The sequence below is a fragment of the Mesoplodon bidens genome (assembly GCF_964165515.1).
Source record: "Mesoplodon bidens genome assembly, chromosome: 2".
NCBI classification, from domain to species: Eukaryota; Metazoa; Chordata; class Mammalia; order Artiodactyla; family Ziphiidae; genus Mesoplodon; species Mesoplodon bidens.
The window spans coordinates 72,028,318-72,052,859 of NC_138177.1; the positions used below are offsets into that span (position 1 = coordinate 72,028,318).

Here is a 24,542-nt window from a genome sequence, read left to right on the forward strand (position 1 = left end):
AAAGCTAGGAGTCCAGAAATCTCCAAGATCTGTCTAGCCCCCAAGCTCTGTGCAAAGCTTCCAAACCAGTCCAGGTCGATGACAACCAGTATAAATCTGACTTATCTTTAGGGACAGGCATTTCACCACTTTTTCATGTCCAACAACTCTTTCATGTCACAGAAACAATCTCCTTGACTTCCCCCAGTCTTCAGAGATACCCGAGATCAGCAATACTTTCCATATTTGGGATCACAGGCCCCTGTCCCATACAAAATTGTTGGTACAATTCCTAGAGTCTTCAATGGCCATGACCCCAGTTTAGATGGTGAGTTCTCAGAAAAGATGCAAAGTAATCATAAGGCAGCTCATGATAGTTTGGAGGTTGCTTTACACAAAGTAAATATTGAGATCCAAGGACAGGATAATAAATGAGAAGGGTCCAAAAAAAAGAGACCTCACTTAAAAGTAGGAAAGGGTCAGGGCAGGCAGCATCTGTCAGACTGAATGTTTTATTTCAACAGACATCCCTGGTTTTTAAAAAAAAAAAAAAAAAAAGGATGGAGGGGTTCAACATTTCATCACACCCAACAGGGAGCAAAACTCCCATCCAAGAACTCAGAGCCCCTTCTGAGGCATCACTTGAGTCTCTGCTAGCTCCAAGACAGAAAGGAGCTGAATTTTCTAACTTTTGTTAAGAAAAATCTATCAAATATGTTCATTCTCGCAGAGGCGAGGGCTGGGTCCTCAGGGAAGGAGATCCTGGGCTTGGAACAGCTGGGGTCCCAGAGATGAAGCTGGGGGCCCGGCCAGCTGGGCAGCAGGAGATCCAGGGGGCAGTCAGGTCCAGAGCCCTAGAATCCATATTTGGCTTGGGTCTGCCGGCGGCTGAGCTTGTTCTCCGACCAGGTGTTCTTCAGTTCCAGCTCCCGCTCCTTAGCCTATGCGAGGAAGAGGGGGCAGGGGAGAGTCACACTAAGGTTCTGAGAAATATTTTTCTTTTGCCTCTGTGCACTTCCCAGTTTAAAGTCTTTCTCCCGGGCTTCCCTGGTGGCGCAGTGGTTGAGAATCTGCCTGCTAATGCAGGGGACACGGGTTCGAGCCCTGGTCTGGGAGGATCCCACATGCCGTGGAGCAACTAGGCCTGTGAGCCACAACTACTGAGCCTGTGCGTCTGGAGCCTGTGCTCCGCAACAAGAGAGGCCGCGATAGTGAGAGGCCCGCGCACCGCAATGAAGAGTGGCCCCCGCTTGCCACAACTAGAGGAAGCCCTCGCACAGAAACGAAGACCCGACACAGCAAAAATAAATTTTAAAAAATTAATTAATAAACTCCTACCCCTAACATCTTCTTTTAAAAAAAAAATAAAAATAAAGTCTTTCTCCCATCAAAACAATTATGTGGAAAAAGCAAATCCCTTGAAAGATTTAATTTTTCCTTATTCAAGCAGAAGGGGAAGACCCTGAGAAAGCAAAGAAAACATCTCTTTGGGGAGCTAATAGGGTTTAAGCAGAATAAAGACTCAAGAATCCTGGTCCTTCATCAGCTAGAATTAAAACTGAGATGCTCAAGTGGGAAATGGACAAATGAGAAATTGAATTTGGCATCTGAAAGAAAGACAACTGGTTACCTTGGATACCTAACTAGCCACGTGGGAGAGGACAGCCTTGAAGACGGACAGGTCAAAATAGGACACCAGGCTTCCCTGGTGGCGCAGTGGCTGAGAGTCCGCCTGCCGATGCAGGGGACATGGGTTCGTGCCCCAGTCCGGGAAGATCCCACATGCCGCGGAGCCGCTAGGCCTATGAGCCATGGCAGCTGAGCCTGCGCATCTGGAGCCTGTGCTCCGCAACGGGAGAGGCCACAGCAGTGAGAGGCCCGCGTACCGCAAAAAAAAAAAAAAAAAAAAAAAAAAAAAAAGGACACATACCAATAATAACTTAGTCTGGAGCCACAGTTTGCTGTTGTGTTGAATACAGCGTATATGGTACCCTAGAAATTCACACGACTTTAGAGTATAAATTGAAGCTGTGAAAAACTGACTGGAAGGAGCTAGAATTAATGCTTTCTCCTCCTGACCGTGACAACTCCTGGCTCTACACTGCATTCTGGGAAGGTACAAGCGCCACCCTAGAAACGGGGCTCCTCAACCCCACTCCCACAAGCTAGCTGATACCTGCTCATTTCCCCTGGAATGGGGTGGGGTGCTAAGGGTTTGAGTTTAAAAAAAGACCCTACAGGGGAGCAGCTAGCAAAAAAAAAAAATTAAAAAATAAAAATAAATTTTAAAAAGTTTTGAAAGACCCTACCCTCAAATTCTTTTCCTACAAACAACAAGACAGGGTAAGGGTACAAAGGAGTCCCTGAAAAGGAATGTGAAAATATGATAAGAACAACGAAAGCAAGTTTTGCCACTAAAATCACCAACCAGCATATACACTCCCCAGGGAAATGGCCAGGAAAGAGTCTTATTCCTGTCTGTACCCTTGACAGCATTTAGTACAGTAGGTCTGGAAAAGATATGTAGTGATTCAGTGAATATTTGAAAGCTGTGAGGTCCTATCAAATAAATACCAAGACATATTCTAATTCCAGAAGATATTCTGGATTATCTGTAATTTTGAATTATTTGCACTGATGTTTCCTGCCACAGAAATGGAGAACATAAATAAAACCAACTTCCTCACGAGGTGGATGTTTTGCTAAAAGTTGGTGAGCCAATTTTTCTTTAAAGTTTTTTTTTTAATTTTTAACTTTATTTATTGGCTGCATTGGGTTTTCATTGTGGTGGGCAGGCTTCTCACTGCAGTGGCTTCTCTTGTTGCGTAGCGCGGGCTCTAGGCGCACGGGCTTCAGTAGTTGTGGCATGCAGGCTCAGTAGTTGTGGCGCACGGGCTTAGCTGCTCCGCGGCATGTGGGATCTTCCCAGACCAGGGCTTGAACCCGTGTCCCCTGCATTGGCAGGTGGATTCTTAACCACTGCGCAACCAGGTAAGTCCCTAAAGTTTTTGAAATTATCAGATAAACTTGCTATTTGAAAGAACCCTGTGATAAACCATTTCACTCCCCTCTTACCTTTATGCTTTGAATATCTGAATTTTCACTTACAGAGTTTATTCCAAGCACCTGTACTTGAGTCTTATCTGAAGTGAGACTGATACAGAGTAGGAGAATTCTGAAGGACACATCCCCACCTAGTGGCCGTATGGAGAACTGGGGAGGGTGCCTACTGGAAGCTTCTTAGCCTAGATCTCAGCCTTCAAATCCCCAGGTTTACAGGGATCCTGCCTAGCAGGCCAGGGCCCTCAGCCCTCTCACCTGATGAATCAGATACGTGATCTGGTGTTTCCGCCGCTGCTGGCCTGTTGGCTGCTCACCTTTCTTCTGCAAGGGAAGAAAACAATCATTAACCCACTGAAAGAAAAGTGGAAGTTTCTCACGTGCCCCAATGAGGCAAGGTTGGGCATTAAGAAACCAACTATACACAGCCCAAATCCTAGGGGGAAAAAGTCAGCTTGGAGCTGTTTTTATGTCTGTATACTTACAGTTATTTTTATTAAAGCCATTATGCAAAAATCCCAAGCTCAGACTACTTGCCTAAAATACCCAGCTAACATCCCCATTAGACTGGAAATCCTGTGGGATCAGGACTGTCTACTACATGTCTTTGGTAAGTAACCCCACCCTGCCCCCAGCACCAAGCATGGTGTCCTGCCCACAATGGGCACTTGATACCAGCTTTACTGCCTGCAGTCAGTCTAAAACAGCTGAAGTGCCAGGGTACAGGAGACCTTCCTCCCTCCTTTCCTCCCGCCCTCCAGACCCTCTCACCACCCACTCTGTCCATCTCCCCTTTAGGCCCTCTTCATCTCTGTTCACCTGTCCCCAGTCAGGCCAGATGTCTAGCCTATCTCCTACCTACTGCTTACCAAGCTCTCTCCCATCAATCACCTCTGGCTGAAACCCCAACAACTTCCCTGGAATTAGATTTTCACCATCACCCCACCTCTCTCCAGTCTTCCAGCCTCCACCCGTAACTGCACTGAACCCCTAACCAAACTTTGATGCAAATGATTTACTGTCAAAGTCTATATTGGTCTGGGCTTTCATTCTGCGGTTTTTCTGTCCTCTGCCAGTCTTGTCTCAGACTAGAAGCTTCCTAATCAGCCCCACCCAACTCCCAAAACTCCTCTCTGGAGTCTCCTCAGCACTTATGTTATCAATTTGCACCATAATCATTTATACTCAAGTGTCCTTAAATCTCTTTTTCTCAACTACACTGTAAACCCCTCAAGGACAGGAACTGTATCTTTCTCTCCTTTTTTTTCAATCTAGCTCAATACAATGAGATGATGGAAAAAAAACTTAGACCTGGGAAAATGGCAAACTCCAATTCCTTGATGCTATTTAATATCATTTAATATGACAGTTAAAGATGACAAACATAAAACATCCAGCTCCATTCCTGGCCCACAGTGAGCACTGACAACAGTAGCTATTACTATGTGATGATGCTTCTCGACCCACAGTTAGTAGAGCATGCTCTCCTAAGTGGTTTTTCCAGTAAACAATGATGGATCTATGCTGATCTAACCACAATCCTTTGCTCTGTCCTGTATGGCCGCCAACATTCAGTTAAAACAAATGGCTGGGGCTCAGATGGCCATCTGTGGCCACAGAACAAAGCAAAGAAAATGGATAGAGAAGGGAATAAAATGCCCGACCTTGGCCTTGCTGGTGCTCGGCTAGAATCCAGGGTTCCCCACATTTTCCCCCCTGTGGCAGGCTCATAAATGTCCACATTTGCTGTACTCAGCTACTAGGTGAAGAGATGTTCATCATACTGACTGAAGAAAACTAGCAGAGAGAAGGTAGGAGTGTGGTGTGGGAAATGTGAGGAATAAAGCATCTGAAAAGACTACAGCTGGCTACAATAAATAATGGAAAGAAAGGAGAGAGAAGGACATGTACACTCAGCACCTAGGACCTCAGGGCTTCTGAGGCTCTGTTGTGCCCACACCTCACAGATGTGCTGTGCCAGGTCCCAACTTAACAGGATGGAGAGAGGGATATGATTGCAGAGAGAAGGAAGAGCAGCTATGGATCCCGTCCAGCCAGGGAAGGAGCCACACATATCAGAGATCTTCCCAACTGCAGGTTAGGAAACTGTTTCAACCATCCAATCTCAGTAACCAGACTCCACCATCCAGATGGAGAGCAAAGTGCTGCAAAATTCTGAAAGGCGGGAGCTCTATCTGGGAGGCTTGGTGTACACTCCAGTACCAAGGGGAACAGGTGTTTGCTAAAGGTGCTGGGACAGTAACAATGGGGTATGGGGTCAGATTTTGCTTTGGCCACCCACTAGACCTTTCCCACTTACTTTGCTGAATGACTTCATGCTTTTCTCTTCTGTCAATGACTTGGTCATCCACTGCTGGGCCCCACTGAGCTGGTCATCACCTTTGATCTCCACAAAGTTGATCTCCTCCCTCCCTCGGTTCCTTTTGCCCTGCAGCCGCTTAAACTGGAAAAGGGGGAAAAATTCAGGCGTGGGGGGTCTGGGTAGGGGGTCAGGAGAGGTCACCAAGGATCCAGAGTTTATGGAATGGTTTTGGGCCTCCCCAGTTCCATTGCACCCTTAATTCTCTCTATGCAGTATGTCCTTTCACCGTGCCACCTACCAAGTGGCCTTAAAGCCAGGTGAAAGGCTACTTCTCAGAAGTTCTCCTGGCCTCAGGGAAAGGAAGGTCAAAATGTATTCCCAAACATAAGTGAGTGCAGAGAATCACTGATACGAATTTGTATTCAAATTATTTATAAATTGTATCTGCCTAAAAGGACTGCATACTGTTTTCAAATTAAGGGTACAAAAAAAAAATTTTTAGGATTTTTCTTCTAAAAATTGGTTCTTTTAACATGTCTGTTCCTTCGCATTGGTTCAGTATCACCAAATCAGCAGCCCGCACACCAGACCAGACATGAGAGAAGGAGAATGTAGAGATGGGAAGAGAGGAAGCCTCAAAAAAAGACCTGGCAAATTTTCTAGGAGACCGCTACTCTTTCCTCCTCAAAAAAAAAAAAAAAAAAAAAAAAAATCACACCACAAGTCACCAGGAGATACGCCTAGAAGGAGTGTGAGCAAAGGGGAATTAAATTCAATAACACTCGGAAACCTGCAATGAAACCCAGGTTGTGGTCTGAGCATTAGCAAGGCCTCCTGGGGTCACTCTACCCATAAGAAGCTGACTTTTGCCACTGGATGAGCTCTCTGCTGCCTCCTAGGCTTAAAACAAAAAGGGCCTAACTACTGAACTTGTCAGGGAGGATATACACAGGGAGGTGGATGAACACAGTATTAACCACAGGCAGAAGTTTGCAAAGGGATGCACATCTTTCTGTGAAAAGGTGAGAAGAAAATTATTTTTATAAGAACTTGCATGCACAGAGGTAGAATCCCCTATTTCTCCAACCTACTCCTAATAGGCTGTGACCTCCCTACAGATGGAATACTTTATCTCCTGAACATGACCAGATGGCCGCAGGACATGGGGTTTTCATCTTCCCTTGTGCTGAGTTGGGGAAAAGCTCAGCAGCAGGGAACACAGTGATGTGAAACACAGGGTTATTTACTGTGGCTGCTGTTCCCTCCCCAGATCCACTCTCCCTGTCTCCATTAGTATGAATGAACCCAACACTCTGGCTAGGCATATTACCACCCAGTGAAAAGACATTTCCTTGCAACTAGATATGGCCATGTGACCAGGTTCTAGTCAGTAAGACAGAAGGGGAAGTGTTCTTAGGAACTTTCAGCAAGTCTCCTAAAAGGGGAGGTGACTTTCTTTCTCCACTCTGCTGCCTGGTATGCAGTAATGATGGCAGTGGACTTAGCTACATTCTTATTCTTATCACTAACCATAAGAATAAAGGCCACAACCTAGGGATGGGCAAAGTAATGATCAGAAGGGGACTGGATCCCTGACAGCTTGTGGAGCTGCCATACCAGCCTTCGCCTACCTACCTCTAGCCTTCTTTTATGAAGAAAAAAGTTAACTTCCCTTACATAAGCCAGTATTACTTGAAGTTTCTCAATTATATGTTGCCAAACCTAATCCTAAATGAATGTAGTTTAAAAAAAAAAAAAAAAAAGAAAGAAAGAATTTCCTTTAGCTTCAGATTTGAAACCTGGTGTCCAGGGGTCAAAGATGGTCACTTGTGCTTTGTTAACTTACTGCTTCGTCATCGATGAAGGAGGCATCTGGGGCAATTTCCTGTGGGGGGACCAGAGTCGGGTCCTGTGCGGGATAGTAGCCACCACTGTAATAATCCTGCAGTCAAGGAGGGAAAAAAACACACCAACTGAGGGCACAGTGGAGAGGGGACAAAGAAAACCCTCATCAAAGAGGCAGTGGTGATACCCACACCCACACTACAGACCCTCAAATGGACCAGTAAAAAGCACAGATCCTAAGGACCTACCCTATAACTCAAGAACCAGACTTTCTTCTCATCTGCACCATCCAGACAGACGGTTATTTTTTAGGGAAGAGAGGTAAGAAATAAAGACGTTCTCTCTGGCTTCAATTTACCCGCTGCTCCCCTGGCTGCTTCCCAAGAGTGGTTCCCACTCCTGACCTCTACTGTGCCTTAGCCCTGCTCCTGCTCGTAAGACCCCAGTAGAATCCAGTGTGAGCAGAGGTGAGAGGTGTGAGGCATGCCATTCCTGCTCCTCGTCCTATCTAGCACCCTGGACACAGGGGATCTCACCTATAACAGGCAGGGAGGTTGCAGATCTCGGATAAAAAGCAACCACTACAAGGGTGGTATGGAATTTACAAAGCTGGGAACAAACCAGGTTTGCATTACCAGATTTTTAGTTCAGGAATTGATGATTTCCCTATAGAGGTGAGCTGTCCAGATGTTGTTATGGACCCTAGAGGAAGAGGGGTGAAGGCAAGGGCAAGGCCCCTACTGTGGCCGAGTCAGGCAGCCACAGAGCTGAGAAACTGTTTCCTCCCGGCCTGCACTTTTTCCTAATTCTTCCACCTTTGCCCAGAACTCCAAGAAATGCTCCTCTAAAAACATTTTATAGTGAGCTATATGAAAAATAAGGTTTAATTCTGACTAAAAATAATACATAAAAACCCAGAGTAATTAATTTTCATTAAAAGTATTGAAAATAACATACATTTAAATTGCAGGGCCCCCTAGTGTATTTAAAGTGCTTTAATTTGCACAGATTACCTCAGTAGTGTTTATAACTGCATATAGAATTCCAACTGATACTCATTTGCTGGATGTAAACTAGTGGTTTCTTAGATTTTTTTTTTTTTTTCTCCTGCTAAAGAGATCAAAACACTCATGTTCCTCCTTCCTTCTAACAACCTTGAGGGGAGATGCACTGTCCCTGATCAGCCTACAGGATACAACAAGGTTTAACGGCAAATAGTTCTCAAAGTCTTTGATCAGAACAGAGTCCCTTCAAAGCCCACTGCCTAGACTGTAGGTAAGATTAACACTGACCATTCAGAGAATCACAGTGGCTGAAGAAGACTGAAGTCTTGAAACCATCGCATGCTGGCAGGAAAACTTCCTACAGCTGCCCAGCCACAGGACCAGCCAGAGGCCTCTGTTCCACCTCCACCACTGCTGTGAGTCCCCGAACTCCTGGGAGCCCTCTCCATCTCAGGAAGCTCTGACCACTGGAAAAGTCTTTCTTAAACCTATTTACAACCTGGCCTCATATATTCTCACTCTCTGAGGCCACACACAACAATTTAAACAGCTCTTCCAAATAACATTTGAATAAAAAGTTATCATAACCATTTACTGAGCATTTGCTATGTTCCAGGCAGCACGCTAAACCAATGTAATTCTACCTAGCAACCCTGAAGTTGCTAGTATTCTTCCCATTTTAGAGCTGAGAAATCTGAGACTCAGAGAGGCAGTTAAGTAATGGACTCACATAGTTTGAGATTCAAACTCCAAACCACCCTCAAACCCCATTCTCTATCTCTGCCCAAACTATGGTACTCCAGCATCTTCTTTCCAGGGACTTGCCTCAGTCCCTTCAACTTCCTGTGACTCAGTCGAAGCCTCTCACCATTCTCCTTATTCCCTTTTGCATTCGACTCTCCAAATTCCCTCCTGTCCTCTGCAGTCCCTCCTCTCCCTTGCGGTCCTCAGCACTCCCCGCCTCCAGAACTCTTCTTGGACTCACTGCTGTCTAGGAGTCTATGCCACAGTTCACTTATCCTCCTCACCCACATCTGCAGAAGTTACCTGGGATCTCTAAGACTAGAGACTGCTCCTCTTCCACTTTTTCCCTATACCTTTCATCAGCTCCTAAAATGACACTTTGTCTTCAGAATAAACGGGTCAATTATGTGTTTCAACCTATCAGACTACAAGATTTAGCAATAAAGGCAGTATGTTTTGAGGCCTGACAGGTACAGAAAAACCAAGACACCAGAAGATTCATTAATTCACCCCAAGTGATGCCACAGAGGCCGTATCACTGGCTCAAAGCTCTCCCTGACGGCCATACTCCAACATTCCCTGGCCTGCCCTCCATGCCTCCTACCCACCTGATAGTAAGCACCAGCGGCATTGGCATCGCCATACGTGGAAAACTGATTGTAGCTGTAGTCATCCCCAGGCTTAGGCATCCAAGGAGCCCCACTTGAGCCTGCTGCCATCTTGAACTCTAAGGGGGCATTGGCTGCATCGTCCTGGAAGGCCGGCTCTGGTTCCGTGCCTGGAGGCAACTCTTCAGGGACAGTGGGAATGGGGTAAGGGTATGGCTCAACTCCAGGCGGCTCAGCCTTCTCAGGGAGGGAGAAAAAGTTCTCAGGGGCTACTTCCTCATCACTATCGTCCTCTTCCTGCGTGATCTGCTTCGTCACCTGCAGGGCAGCACTCTTGGCAGCAGCCTTGATAGCAGAGGGCGACGGAGTGGTGGTTGTGGTGCCCACAACAGGGGCGAGAGAAGAGGGCTTGGTCTTAGAAGCTTGCCTGGAGGGCTTAGTGTCAGAGGAGCCATCCGAGGGTTTCCGGGAGAAGGCATGGGGCAGGAGCAACCTGTTAGTCTCTTTCACAGTCAGGTTTTTAGGTTGGGGAAGCAAGGCGGACAATCCAGTCCCCTCACTGGATCCCTGGTGAGCCCAGGTTTGGGTAAGGAGGGAAGAAAGATGACAAGTGAGATGTTATGATACATACTACTGACACTAAGAACAAGCATTACAGATATGTGCTCTAGCCTAAAATCTTACCAGCCCTGTTTCCGGCTAACCTCGGCCCACTAACGTCATCCAAACTGGACTTGACTCCTGCTACCTCAGGCCATTCTGCTGTCCGCTTCTCCCAAGGTAAGATGTCATCCCTGTTTCCCTCATCCATCTCAACCCAGCTCCTCTTCCCTCTGCCACAAAGCCTTCCCTGACTCTGATTTTTTTTTGCAAATATGATAAATACATTTGGCAAATACATCATCCTTCTTCCCAAAAAAAGCTCGGGGCCCTCTCCAGCTGATCAGTGAACCTCTATGTCCTAAAGGTTCCTCTTAACATGGGATTACTCCCTGCTTCCTCTGGATTGCCACTCAAACTCAAGAGCAAGCCTATGTCCAAAAAAGACATTCATACATGCCGCCAAAAGTTCCCTCCCCCACCCAAGGAAAGCCCTACAGATGGGGTATATTCAGCTTGCTTACGCCAGAGTCGTGCATTTAACTTATCAATTTGTAAGCTAACTGGCTCAGCCTATCCAGTGTTCCTCAGCCCAACCAGAGTTGCTCTTATTCATAAGAATCTCTGGGATTCTGCTTTCCATGTGCTACAGGGCCAGCTTGGCCTAACTGCAGGGCTGAGGGAGGTGTCAGTCTGAAAAAGGAGAATGGAATGAGGTCATTGTGTCACCGTTCTGGAGTACCCATGTACTTCAGCTCTCTCAGCCAAGAAATGCCCAGAATGAGTAAAATAAGACTTCTGAGTCAAGCAGGCCAGGCAGAACTGTTCATCCAGAAAATGGGCTCTTCTCCCTGCTGTCTGTGTTCACAGATTTGGGTCATTTCAGCCTGGTAGACCCCAGAGGCTCAGGTTCATAAAAAGCAGACTGAGGTGGCAGGTGGAGCACATCCTCAGGCTACCTTCAAAGTGTCTGACTTCTCAGATACATCTGGGATCATGACTACATCCCTTTGCAGTGCTGGGTCCATACTCTGCCATAACAGCTCAGAGTTTCTCTATGCACTCATCTCTTCCTACCATCTGGAAGACTGCTTTTTACTCCTGGGGTACCTTCTGAGCCAGTGTCCTCTCATCTCTTTAGTTGCCAGTCCACGTCCTCCAGGAAGTCATTCTGATAACAGAGAACAACTGGCTTCATTCAGTCTCAGCAAGTCAGTATCTTCCATGATTCCTCCTCCATCACCCACTACAAATATGGACACATCATCACTCTCACTGGTTATCTTTCTAACTTTCACATGACTTTGTCCTTCTAACACCTCCCAGCCGTGGAAGTGACACCTTAACAGCGTCAGGGGAAGGAGCAATTTCAGCATCATATACCTAAATCATGAGACAGCAACCTTATAAAGGCAGAACTGTTTTGTTTTTTTGTTGTTGTTGTTATTTGGCTGCATTGGGTCTTCGTTGCTGCGCACCAGCTTTCTCTAGTTGCGACAAACGGGGGCTACTCTTCGTTGTGGTGCACAGGTTTCTCATTGCGGTGGCTTCTCTTGTTGCGGAGCACTGGCTCTAGGCGCGCAGGTCTCAGTAGTTGTGGCTCACAGGCCCCAGGAGTTGTGGCTCGCAGGCCCTAGAGTGCAGGCTCAGTAGTTGTGGCACACGGGCTTAGCTGCTCCACGGCATGTGGGATCTTCCGGGACCAGGGATCAAACCCGTGTCCCCTGCACTGCCAGGCGGATTCTTAACCACTGCACCACAAGGGAAGTCTCAAGGCAGAACTGCTTTTGCTCTTCCTGAGGCATATAATCAACATGAGGTCAGAGAGTGTATAAATCACCGAGTGTGGAGCTGAACAGGAAGAAACTTCTGGGAGCCAGAATAAAGGCATGGGGACAAGGGGAAACAGGAAACAGCAGCGAGATCATCTCCCGACACTGTCTGGTTAAGGACTTCTGGTCTTGATGACAGAGCAGCAGCCAAATGCAACAGATAAGAGCTTGGACTCTACAGTCAGACTGGCTCAGTCTGAACCCCAGCTCTGTCCCCACTAGTTGTCTGACCTTGGGCAAGTTCCTTAAGCTCTCATTTTCCTTGTATGTAACATAGGGATGATAATAACGCTATGACTTAGGCAGTATTAGGAGGATTAAATCAGTTAAACACTGGTACAGCACTTAGTGCCTGGTAAGTGCTATTTAAGTGTTTCTTTTCCAGGTTAAAAATGAGACAGGGAGAAGATGGATAATTTTAAAGTTCAGATGTTCCATAACAACATTTTGACCAATCCGTTTATTCTACCGTTCCTAAATAATCCTTTTACCTGAAATGTAATGAATCAAATTGAGTTCCAATTCATCTCCCTACCACGCCTGTCCTCCAGGAGAGACGCCAGTGCGCTGAAGCCAGGGAACGGCGAGGAGAGGGTAGAGAAGCACGAGGTCTGATGTTATCAGGAAAGCAAAACTACACCCAAACAGGCAGTCGTCCAATACTTGCATTTGCTCTAAACCTGACCTGGAAATTTCCCGTCTTTCAGGAAGCAATATGGGAAGAGAAAAAATGGCTTCTATTACGTCACAAAGCTTACCTGAAGGACAGTTTTCTTCTTTGTGGGTTCATCTTCCTCGGAATCTGACTAAGAGAAAAAGAAACGGAATAAGGCCTCACTGTTTAAGGACAGTGGGGAAGCACCCACATTAAATGAAGCACAAATAAAGGACTGGACAACAGGGGACATCATCCTGTCCGAGCCCCTCCTCTGTATGAGAGGTGCACCCCCCAGAACCAGCCAAACAAGCAGAGCTTCCTTCCTGCTCTCAAACAGCTTCAGAGAACAAGGTATGCGTTGACCACCCCTGGTCACTCATTCCCATACCTCCAGACATGTTGCACAGCCTTCTTAGCATCCATTTCTAGTCCTTTAAATTAAGACTACTTCCTCCCATTCAGTCTTTGGTGGAAAGAAAAAACTACACCCATTCTTCTTCCTATAAATCTGTCCACTAGAAGATGAATGGGATTTGGCCCACAATCTCACCCAATCTCAGTTTCACTTCTAAAACCACTTATATAGACTACATAACCACAGGGCTGGGGAACTCCGGTGGGATTAAGTGGTATGTTAACTACTCTTCTATGAGGTATTAAAGGTCAAAGCCATTGGAGAAATCCATTCCCTCTCCAAGTATGATCTATTGTCTGCCAGACAGAGTTGTTTGTGTCCAGGAAGAAGGCGAGCAAATGATGACTGTGAGAATTTGGAGCAAGAAGGGAGCTCATCTGTGTTACCCCTCTGACTCATCAGGATTGTTTCTAATACAAGCTCTCACACTAAAAATGTCTAAACTTTTAGCTCAATACCAGTTCCTCAGCATCTCCAGCTATCAGAAAGATGCAAGGCATATGAAGAGCAAGCTTTCACATTTTATTTTAAAAAATTAATATCCAAACTGGGAACCTTAAAAGTGTTCCATTTGTTCTTAGCACCTTGGTTTGGGGCATCTGTAAATAAAGGTGATTAGGCAAGAATCTAAGATTCTATTCATCTCCAAGATTCTAAAGAACTCAAATCCTCTATCTTATCTTTCTCAACTGACCCTCAGATCTCACAAGTTCCTTTGGGGTCTTGGGGTTTTGTTTTTTTTTTTTTCTATTTTATTTTTATTTATTTATTTTTTTGGCCACACCACATGGCATGCGGGATCTTAGTTTCCCCACCAGGGATCGAACCTACGTCCTCTGCAGTGGAAGCGCAGAGTCTTAACCACTGGACCGCCAGGGAAGTCCACAGGTTCCTTTTTGGATCTGTGTGCTACAAGGACATTTTGATCATCATTACTCAGAACCTACTGTATGCAAGACACTGTGCCAGGTACTGTAGACAGAGCTTCCCAACTGGTGTCCTATGGCTGGGTTATAGGTACCATGATAATGATCCAGTCAGCCCACAGGGCATCAGGCAGGGCTTGGAGCAGGTAGAGTCCTGGCCCACTGGTTTCCAGAGGCACAGCCTGTACCACGTCCCCCACTGTGCTTCAAAGATTTTCTTGTGTGCCATGACATGAAAAAAGTCCCTGCCCTCCAGAAACTTACAGTCCAGTTAAGAAGAATGACAAGTACCCAAATAACTGTAATAAAGGCGGTAAAAAGATAAGGGCATCAAGTGTGGTTCTAACATCCCCTCAAAGAATTGGCTGATCCTCCATTTGTGCTTTCTTTCACGTAAGTCCCCCACCTTATTACTCCCTCTCCCCTACCTGAATCACTGACACCTCTCACTCTCCTGTCAGTCTGCACTCTGTACTTCCTGACTCGAAACTCCTAAAGTCTTTCTGAAGAAGCTCACCTTGCTCTTTTTCACTCTGTGTCCCTAAGCTATTCATTTGTCTGGGGTGGCATCATGCTAACAATGATTCATTTGTGCTCGCTCTGTAAATGTTACATTTTTCACGTGCGTATTCTTCCCTTTACTCTGACAGCCAAGGCCCTATCTTACGGTTCAATATTACCTCACAGTAGTCAGTACACAATGATTTTAATTACTAACTGCTGCCAATTGTAGTATTAAAAAAACCTGTTAAGAGAAATCTGTCTTGGACTTCCCTGGTGGCACAGTGGTTAAGAATCTGCCTGCCAATGCAAGGGACACAGGTTCAAGCCCTGGTCCGGGAAGATCCCACATGCCGCAGAGCAACTAAACCCGTGCACCACAACTACTGAGCCTGCGCTCTACAGCCCACAAGCCACAACTACTGAGCCCGTGTGCCACAACTACTGAAGCTCACGCGCCTAGAGACCGTGCTCCCCAACAAAGAGAAGCCACCGCAATGAGAAGCCCATGCACCGCAACGAAGAGTAGCTCCCGCTCGCCGCAACTAGTGAAAGCCCGTGTTTAGCAATGAAGACCCAACACAGCCAAAGACAAATAAACAAAATAAATAAATATATATATTTAAAAAAAGAGAAATCTGTCTTAATACTTAAATATGGGGGTAAGAGAAAGGGCAGTAAAGAACAGGACAGTCATTTGCTGAGTAGCTACTACGTGTCAGGCAATTTATTCACAAGTTTTTATTCAATCCTGAATAAAATTTCAAGGTAGGCATTATTATCTCAACTTTACAGGTAAGGAATATAAGGCTCAGAGAGGTTAAATAATTGCTAGTACACGGCAGAACTGGGACCTGAATCAGTTTAGGCTCCCGTGCTTTTGCAGCGACACCTGTCATGCTTTTGCAGCTGAGCTGTGCATGTCCAGACCTGAGATCCACACTGATCAGATCCCACTAGATCCCACATGACACAGCCGAGAGCACAAGGCACAACATCAGAAATACAGGTCTGAATCTCAGCTTTGCCATTCATTGGCTGGGAGGATCCCCAAGGAGCCATTTAACCCCCCAAGCCTCAGTTAGCAATAATACTTATCCATGTCACAACATTGTTCTAAAGACTGCATGAGCTACTCTCCATGAACATGTATATAAACTAAAATTCTTAACAGAGTTCAAGGATTACCATTCTCTCTGGTCTGCCAAGATGTCAAACACAACCAAAGAATAAGGCTTAAGCCCCAAACACCCAAGCATTTCTGACCTTTTCTCTCTGTTCCAAACTCCCACTGCCTCAGGGGCTACTGACCATTTCCCTTGTCTTCTGACCGTGAAGACTTTTCTCCTTTCCAGCAGACCACACAGAGCCACCTCACTATGGGGTATACAAGGTTTTCATGAAGTCCCCAGGCACGTTTAAACTTTAACATCTAAGGCAATATGTCCAATGGGAACAATCTGAATATAAAATTTTATCAAGTTTAAGATGATTACGTTTATAAAATTGTACAAGCATATTTTTATTTTTCAGATCCTGTGACAAACAGAAAGTGGCTACTTTGAAAGTGTAGGCAAACTGTCCCACGGCTAATAGAATTGAAGGCCAGATCAGCTGTGGGAAGAAAATTCAATTTTTCCTTAAATGTCAGATTGTTTCCAGTACACTGTCAACCTAAGTTTAAAAGCAAGTGCGCGCACGCACACACACACACCCACACACACACACACACAAGCTGTACAAAGACTTTAGGAACACCTTATTAATTCTGGATTTAGAGAACTGCTATGGCTACTCACAATCATCCTTCTTTGAACATTTTGTACTAACCTACTGAACCCCATTATAAATCATCTCAAGATGGGCACAAAATATGACAGACTCCCTAAAACAGAATACTAAGACCCTCAAAAAAAATGTGCTGAGCCCCTAAACACTTCTTAGGTCATGACTATTCATCTTTGAGGGAGGGGTAAAAATAAATCTTGACCTCTTAAAGCTGACAAACAGGACTCCGAGACATTCAGTAATCTACCCAGGGCCACACAGGAAGTCCAGGGCCATTGGGAGGGTGAGGAAATAGAATGAGAACCACCTCTTGCCCCCTGAACTAACTTTAGCCAACTAAAGAGGTTGGAAACACAGAACTCACTGGTTCACTATGAAAAGAGGTCTAGATGCCACTCAAAATACTTATGGGCATGTGGGGGCCTGAATGAAAACTAACAGGAAGCAAAAGGAAAGCTCAGCAAGGAATTATCCAAATACCTCAAACAAAAAAAAATAAACTTCGGTTCAGAGTACCAAAAAGGAGGAGATAAATAAGCCAAAAGCTAAGAGATGTGTCATATATCCTCCAGTCACAGGGTAGGGGTTGGAGTGGGGGGGATACAGCTGTCTTGGAGCATTTAAAAGAAAAATTAATTCAGCTTCTATCAGGAACCAGCTAGAAGCAATGGGCTTAGCCTAAATACAGTATTTAAGACACAAGAACTTCCTTGATGGTGAGAGGCACATGAGTATACTGGGTTTTTTTTCCCCTCATCATGGTAAAACATATATAACACAAAATTTATCTTTTTTTTTTTCTTTTTGCAGTTCGCGGGCCTCTCACTGTTGTGGCCTCTCCCGTTGCGGAGCACAGGCTCCGGACAAAATTTATCATTTTAACCATTTATAAATGTACAATTCAGTGGCAGTAAGTACATTCACAATATTGTATAACCATCACCACTATTCCCAGAACTTTTTCATCATCCCAAATAGAAACTCTGTACGTATTGAACAATAATTCCCTATTGCCCAGCCCCCAATAACCTCTACTCTACTTTCTATCTCTGGATTTGCCTACTCTAGGTACCTCATATAAATGGAATCATACAATAGGTGTCCTTCTTTGTCTAGCTTATTTTACTTAGCATGATGTCTGCAAAGCCCATCCATGTTGTAGCATGCACCAGACTGCATTCCTTTTTAAGGCTGAATAATATTCTATTGCATGGATATACCACACTCTTGTTGATCCACTCATCTGTTGATAAGTTGGGCTGTTGCCACCTTTTGGCTACTGGCTACTGTGAGTAGTGCTGCTGTGAACACTGGCATACAAGTATCTGTGTGAGTCTGTTTTCAATTCTTTTCACCTAGGAGTGAAAATGCTGGATCACATGGTAATTCTAATTAACTTTTTGAGGACCTGCCAAACTGTTTTCCACAGGAGTATATTAAATGGAGGCTGTGGAGTCAATTCCTAGAGAATGCTAAAGACCAGCAAATGGTGATCTGAGTGGGTCTGTTTCATTAGACCCAGAAAGAAGGGGGATGCTAGAGATATGGGAGCACCCAGGGCTGGAAGAAGTACGCTGGGCCAGAACAGGCATTCCCGGGTTTTAGAGACACAAACCGGTTGTGTCTCTTAAGAAGAAAGTATTGTATTTCTTCTTGGCCTCATTAGAGCCTGAGCCTCAATGGCCACCACTATCCTCTCTGTTCCAGCTGCCAAGAGTGACAAGACACACACACCCAGAGACTGCTGAGCAAGAACGGAAACAGACATTTTCCATTAAGCCAGGCCCAGTGGGATCTGCTAATCTATCAGAGCCTCATTCCCCGTGGCAGCCTCCCTCTTATCTTTCCAGGCTCTGGTTCTGACAGACTCCCTCTCCAAAAAAGCAATCACTAGTTGCCAGGGCCAGGAGCCAAGAAGAAAATCAGGGCCCAAGCACAGACTCTCCTACCCCCAGGCTCCAAACTCTAATCACTTCTACACTCCTCTCTGCTATTATCCCAATTAGCTAGATTCATCAACTTCTTTACCCTTTGGTCTCAAATATGTTCTTACATCTGCCCTTCAGTTAGGACATCATTTTCTCTCCCACTTTTGCACTGCTCGTCGTATCACTTTCATAGTTCTGGTTGCTCAAGGTTCTTCTATCTTTTTGGTAGGCGCTATGATAGAAAGGAACAGAACACACCTGGGTACAAATACGACTTCTGCTACCCCCAAACTGTGTGATTTTAGCTCTGCTCTCTAAATTCCTATCTCCCCACCTGTAAACTAGGGGAACACTTAGCTTACAGAGTCGCTGAAGTGCCCAGCACTGTGTCGGACACTATGCAAGTGCCCCACAGGTGTTAGTACGCTCCTCCTTCTCTTTCTATCTAGGGCTAAATCTTAGCTAAATCCACCGCAGTCAACTCTTATATTACTTGGTTAATAGAAATTAGCAAAATTAGTGAACTTGCAATCTCACAGCTTCAAATCTTCCACTACCTGGGTAAACAATCTAAAAGGATGGGTAATGCTAATCCAGATAACCCTAAAATTTCTATTTGTGTTGTAATGCACATTATATGACAGAAAATTCTTACAGCAAACTTATTCTCCTAATTTTGTTTTTTTGGTATCCTAATTTTAGAAGTCTGCATCCCCTAAGCCCACAAAATCAACAATAAACCACTGTTCAGAAAACGAACAGTAAGAAGGGAAAAGGAAAGGATGATTCTCCATTTTATGGATCATTCCTAATTCCTCACAGAAGTCAAAAGCTGACTGAATTTGATTTTGCAGTGCACCTGGGGAGAGAAATTTGGTACCACCCTGTCCCCTGACTGCAGCTGACTGATGAGCTTACCCAAACCAATCATATTCTCTCCCCTGGAAAACCAGAACTGGGACTAAGATTGTAGGTCAATCTGAGCCAATCACTAAAAGAAAGGAACTAAAAACCAAGGAGGTATGGGTGGCCATCTTTCACCTGCAACAAAAGTTAAGAAGTGGAAACTGGTCTGCAGACAAAGAATGAATCGGGCTTCCCTGGTGGCGCAGTGGTTGAGAGTCCGCCTGCCGATGCAGGGGACACGGGTTCGTGCCCCGGTCTGGGAAGATCCCACGTGCCACGGAGCGGCTGGGCCCGTGAGCCATGACCGCTGAGCCTGCGCGTCCGGAGCCTGTGCTCCGCAACGGGAGAGGCCCCAACAGTGAGAGGCCCGCGTACCACAAAAAAAAAAAAAAAAAAGAAGAATGAATCAAATGTGCAGAGAAGCTGTATGACGCATTTCCATTTAAGCCTGCTGGGAGCAGTTTCTAACCAATTAAATCTAATCCCCAATCTGCTCAGCCTCTGTATTCCCTAAATAAATGGCACCACTACCCTCCCAGCTGCCTGAGCCAAAAGGCAAGGGATCAGCCATGAATCCTCTCCTTCACCCATGACATCCAATCAATTCCCTAGTCTTAAAACGTCTACCTCAGAAAAAGACCTGGAGCCTCCAGCTCTCTCCATCCCCCGCTACTCCCTTATCCAGGCCGCCATCATCTTTCACACTCTCTGTCAGTCTTGCTCCCTCCAGATCTTTCAGTACCCTGTGATCAGAGAATTCTTGCTCAGACTTCAAGGGCTCTTCATTACCCTAGAATTATGTACAAAGGCCTTGGCATGGTATCCAAGGCCCATTATCATCTAGCCTCAGCCTCTTTCTCTCTAGCTTCATCTCTCATCACTGCCCCGCCCACCCATGTGCTCCAGCCAGGGTGCCTTACAAAAGGTTCCCCAAAGCATTTTCATTCTCTCACCTCTGGGCTTTTGTACATTCTGTTCCCCCGCCTGATGTTCTCCTCTCCATCGCCCCTTTCTCTGGCTACCTTCTGCTCATCTGTCTTATTTCTGAAGTTTAGACATCGACTCCTCCTGGAAACCTCCCCAACCTGTGAACTGGATTAGTGCCCCAGAGGAGTGCTCCCCTGGCACCAGCTCTATCATGGTTCTTCTCTGACTTGACCTAAAATCTATTTCCTTGTCTGTCTCCCCCACATTGACCATAAACTCCTTTTGGGACAGGATCTATCATGTTCACTACTGTACTCTTAGCTCCTGGCACAGAGAAGCAGCTCAATACTGAACGAACAAATGAATGAATGAAAATTCAGAGTTAATTCTACTTCAGCACCAAACCCTAAAGGGAAATTATTTAAGGAAACCTAATTCATTCACTCAAATGTTTACTGAGAGCCCAATAAGCACAAGACACAGAGCTTGGAACCCCAGGGCCTTAGAACCACAACTATTTCAAAGGTGAAGATCATTCTCACCTAATCATCTTGGAACTCTCTTAGGCTACACTTCCCAGGAACCATATGTTTAGAAAACAAAAATACTAACTTGAACAGAACAAAAATGGGAAACTGAACCAGCTAAGGGCTAGAATTTGGCTTTATTTTAATTATCCACATCAGGATTCACCTCAGGAATTTAGTGAATTATACTTACAAAGGAGGGATAGTTAGAAGTCCTCAGTGTTTTCTGCCACTTCAGCCAGCCTAAATGGAAGATTCTACAGCCTCTACCAGCAACCTTTCTTTTTTTGTTGTTGTTGGGGGTAGGGTTAATTTTTATTTATTTTTGCTGTGTTGGGTCTTCGCCTCCATGCGAGGGCTTCCCCCAGTTGCGGCAAGCGGGGACCACTCTTCATCGCGGCGCGCGGGCCTCTCACCATCGCGGCCTCTCTTGCTGCGGAGCACAGGCTCCAGACGCGCAGGCTCAGTAGTTGTGGCTCACGGGCCCAGTTGCTCCGCGGCATGTGGGATCCTCCCAGACCAGGGCTCGAACCCGTGTCCCCTGCATTGGCAGGCAGACTCTCAACCACTGCGCCACCAGGGAAGCCCCAGAAACCTTTCTTAATGCTACCTTTGCAGACCTAAAAATGAGCTTTTCCACCGTCACTGTGGAGGGTGGAGGGAGGCAGGCTTAAAGTGCCATCTTCCACCATATATCACAATTAGGCTGCGAGAAAAGTTGGTGGGAAAATTGTGAAAAGAAAACACCCCAAACAACAAACCTATCTTCCTCTGTCCTACTCAGGGACTTTCCTTTGTTCCAGGTTAAATCAAGACCAAACTAAGTTTCAGTGGAGCAATACAAGGCTTTCTGGGAACCTAAACTTAGAAATGACAAACTCAGGTGAGAAAGAAGGGGGAAACGATATGGAAAAAAGTTTGGAACAAGGTAGTAAAGGAGATTCTGGAAACTCCTTCTATACAGAATCCATATTCATTTGAGTTCATTCACTCAAAATATTTAGGTAGTACTCAGCTTATGCCAGGCACTGTTTTAACCACCAGGGATATAGCAGCGAATAAAATAAACAATAAGCCTACCTTCATGAAGCTTGTATACTAGCAAAAGGAGAAAGGCAAATAAAATATACAGTAGACGGTGGTAAAGTATTTTAGATGGCGGTGCTACCGAGAAAAATAAAAGAAGTGGGTTGGGGAGGAGCGTGCGACAGGAAGTTGCAGTTTAAATAGGTCGCCTAGGAAGTCCTCACCGAGAACGTGTCTTTTAAGCCAAGATTTGAAAGAGGTGAGGGAAAGAACATTAGGACATGGTGGGGGGCGGGGAAGAGAAGAGAAATAGCCTCCAGGCAGAGTCGGAAGTCTGAAGAAAAGAAAGGGCAAGAATCAGCTTCTCTCAGAGGGTTACCAAAAGTGAGCCAGGGATTGACCCAATTAACCTTTTAGAAGAGAGAGAATGGAAAGAACTCCAAATAACTCTAAAGTATTACCTGCCCCTAGGCTGTCTCCTCTATCCCCCAAAGCGCTCACTTCAGAAAAGGCCTTCAATTTTTCTGATACAACATTCAGAGAACGACAAGAGCTTGGTTGCCTCTCTAGGACCCAAATGTCCTAATTCACCTAGGCTTGAGAAATACCTAAACCGTGAAACTGAGGCACAGGCCTGGAGTTCAGATAAATCCTTATTCTTCATTCTGCCCTCTGCCAGGTAAGATCATGCATACTGGACACCTGTTTCTCATCTGTAAAAATTAGAATGTTATCCCCCAGAGTTCTGTAACAATTGAAGGAAAGGGCCAGTAACTGGCAAACGATCTGTACTAAACAAACACTCAATTTCTTCCCTAACTCCCCTCAAAAACAGAATCCAGGATTCCTATCCTTTTCATTCCGAACCCTGATGCTTTTAAGTTCAGAGGCAAAGGAAAAGGTTAGTCCTGAATGTTCAGCAAGGGCTCAGGAATCCTGTCTCCTGTTACCTACGGTGCCAGATTTTATGCCGTTCTCAGTATAAGAGAGAGAGAGGAAAAAAAAAAAAAAAAAAACTGGCCTGCGATGAAGATGCAACAAGGCGGAATGGAACCAAGTGTCCCTAGGCCTGGGCCTGTCAGTGCCAGGTGATGGTATATGGCCCTTCTGCAGGCGAATCCAGCTTGAAGAAACCCGCATGGACAAATACCCTAACTCCCCAAAGCTGACAAACTTCAGCTCAATTCATCGCACTGTACCAGGAATCCAGCGGTCCGGAATCAACGGATGCATTTACAGGAGGGAGTCTCGGAATCTCCACAAGTCCCTCCTACAGCTGAGCCCATGCCCAAACCCAATGGACAGTTTGGGGGTGCCCTCCTCAGATACTCACATCCCCCTTATGCAGCTCTGGCGCCGCAATCTTCACCGGCTCTGTCCTCTTCTTTGGCTTGGGAAGCCCCAGGGGGGGGCCGGCCCCGCCGATAGGTGGGGGCAGACTGAGGCCAGGGCCTCTGGGCGAGGGCAGCCCCAATCCCAGCCCCTCCCCAATTCCCGCCGCTTCAGCCGGGCTCACGCCTGGAGGTGGGGGGAAGCCTCCCAAACCGAAGGGCAAGGAGGGAGGAGGCTGGAGCCGGGGGTCTCCGGTGGGTGTGGGCAGCAACAACGGCGGGGGAAAGGCTGGGGCCAGCATCTGGGGGGACGGAGGCAGCAAGGCCGGACCCTTGGGCGCGGGAAGAGAAGCGAACAAGCCCCCTAAAGTGGGCCCAGGTGTAGGGGCCGCCGCCTCCTCCTCCTCCTCCGGCTCCGGCTCAGCCTCATCCGGCTCACTCTCATCGCTGCTGGCGTAAGCAACCAGCGACATGGCGCCTCCCGCCTTTGGGGCGCCCTTGCCGGCAGACGCGGCCTACTTGACACCGGGGATGTCCGGAGGCCTAGTGGGCCCCGCCAGTCAGCGGGACGGTGAACCAAAAAGCCCGCCTTCTCCGTACTCTAGGGGTAGCCCCGGTAGAGGCCCATGCTTACAGTTGATTTCCACCGAATAAGCCTTCCCTCTCCACTTAAGCTCCTAGTCCCGGGCAACTACACACAGCTAATGGCCGCCGAGTCACTCCACCTCCTACTCGTCTCACCAATATACGAACTACAACTCCCAGAAAACATTTTGGCCACAGCACCATTCTCCGCCGTAGGGAGCTCAGTGCAAGGCACGGAGGGAGTTGGAGTCCAAGGAAGGATTAAGGGATGCGGAGAAAGACGGGAGGTAAACCCGCCTCTGACACGAGGACTCCTGGGATGAGTAGTTTTTTGGGGGTCGCCTGACAATTCCTAGGTAACTACAAGCCCCATCGGTCACCGCGGTAGTCACGGAGACGGATAGGAGAGCATTTCGGTACTTGAAGTTCCCTAAAACAGCTGCCTGGGCGCTAAGAGTTATGGGAGACGTAGTGCTCTTAGAAACTGCAAGTGAGGTCGGGAATGAGAGGGAGTCTGGGAAGGTGACGGATTGAGGGAAAATAGCTTAAAGGGAAAGAGGTCTGTAAATGAACTGATGAAGCTTCCGAAGCCACTGAAACCCCGAGTTGGAACAAAACACCCCAAGAAGAGCCAGGGCCCGAGACACCTGTACGGAATTGGGCTGCGAGCCAGAAATAAGCAAGACTTCAGGCCTAATTAAAAACATCTGAGGGCTGAAATAAGTGTGACGTAAGAGGGAGTAAGTGATCTCCCTCGCCTTGACCAAGGTGCATATCCAGGAGCACACCTAGCCCTTCCAGCCTGGGTCCTGACCTCTCTCTGCAATGAGACTGAAAGATGGGCAGGGCCCTGGAAGGCAGAGCCTGGTACTTGAGGTTAATCCCTTCCCTTCAGCCCAGTGGGTTAAGGGGCCAGCTACACCTGAGCCCCCTTCACAGATTTGAGGCATCACCTGAGTCCATCTCTATCTGCATATGTCCTTTGTATCTGTGTGTCCGTGCTTGGTATTCGTGTGACTTTGTGTGTGA

At 46.4% G+C, this 24,542-nt stretch overlaps 1 protein-coding gene across 1 annotated transcript; it reads right to left on the reverse strand.

Moving 5' to 3' along the window:
* Nucleotides 1–475: 475 nt before the first annotated feature.
* PRCC (proline rich mitotic checkpoint control factor) lies at nucleotides 476–23,652 on the reverse strand. Its single transcript, XM_081225146.1, has 7 exons — nucleotides 22,931–23,652; nucleotides 12,754–12,801; nucleotides 9,564–10,130; nucleotides 7,209–7,304; nucleotides 5,360–5,503; nucleotides 3,298–3,363; nucleotides 476–920 (listed from the first exon to the last, which is right to left on the reverse strand). Exons 1-7 carry the CDS (start codon nucleotides 23,399–23,401, stop codon nucleotides 834–836), a joined length of 1,479 nt encoding a protein of 492 aa, XP_081081272.1. The 5' UTR covers nucleotides 23,402–23,652; the 3' UTR covers nucleotides 476–833.
* Between the last annotated feature and the right edge of the window lie 890 nt (nucleotides 23,653–24,542).

Excerpts from the sequence above, each read along its gene's own strand:
- PRCC (XM_081225146.1), bottom strand. The coding sequence starts at position 23,401 with ATGTCGCTGGTTGCTTACGCCAGCAGCGATGAGAGTGAGCCGGATGAG. Across the intron at positions 12,802-22,930 it reads CAGAGCTGCATAAGGGGGAT|TCAGATTCCGAGGAAGATGA; the intron begins GTGAGTATCTGA and ends TTTTTCTCTTAG. Across the intron at positions 7,305-9,563 it reads CCGCTGGTGCTTACTATCAG|GATTATTACAGTGGTGGCTA; the intron begins GTGGGTAGGAGG and ends CCTTGACTGCAG.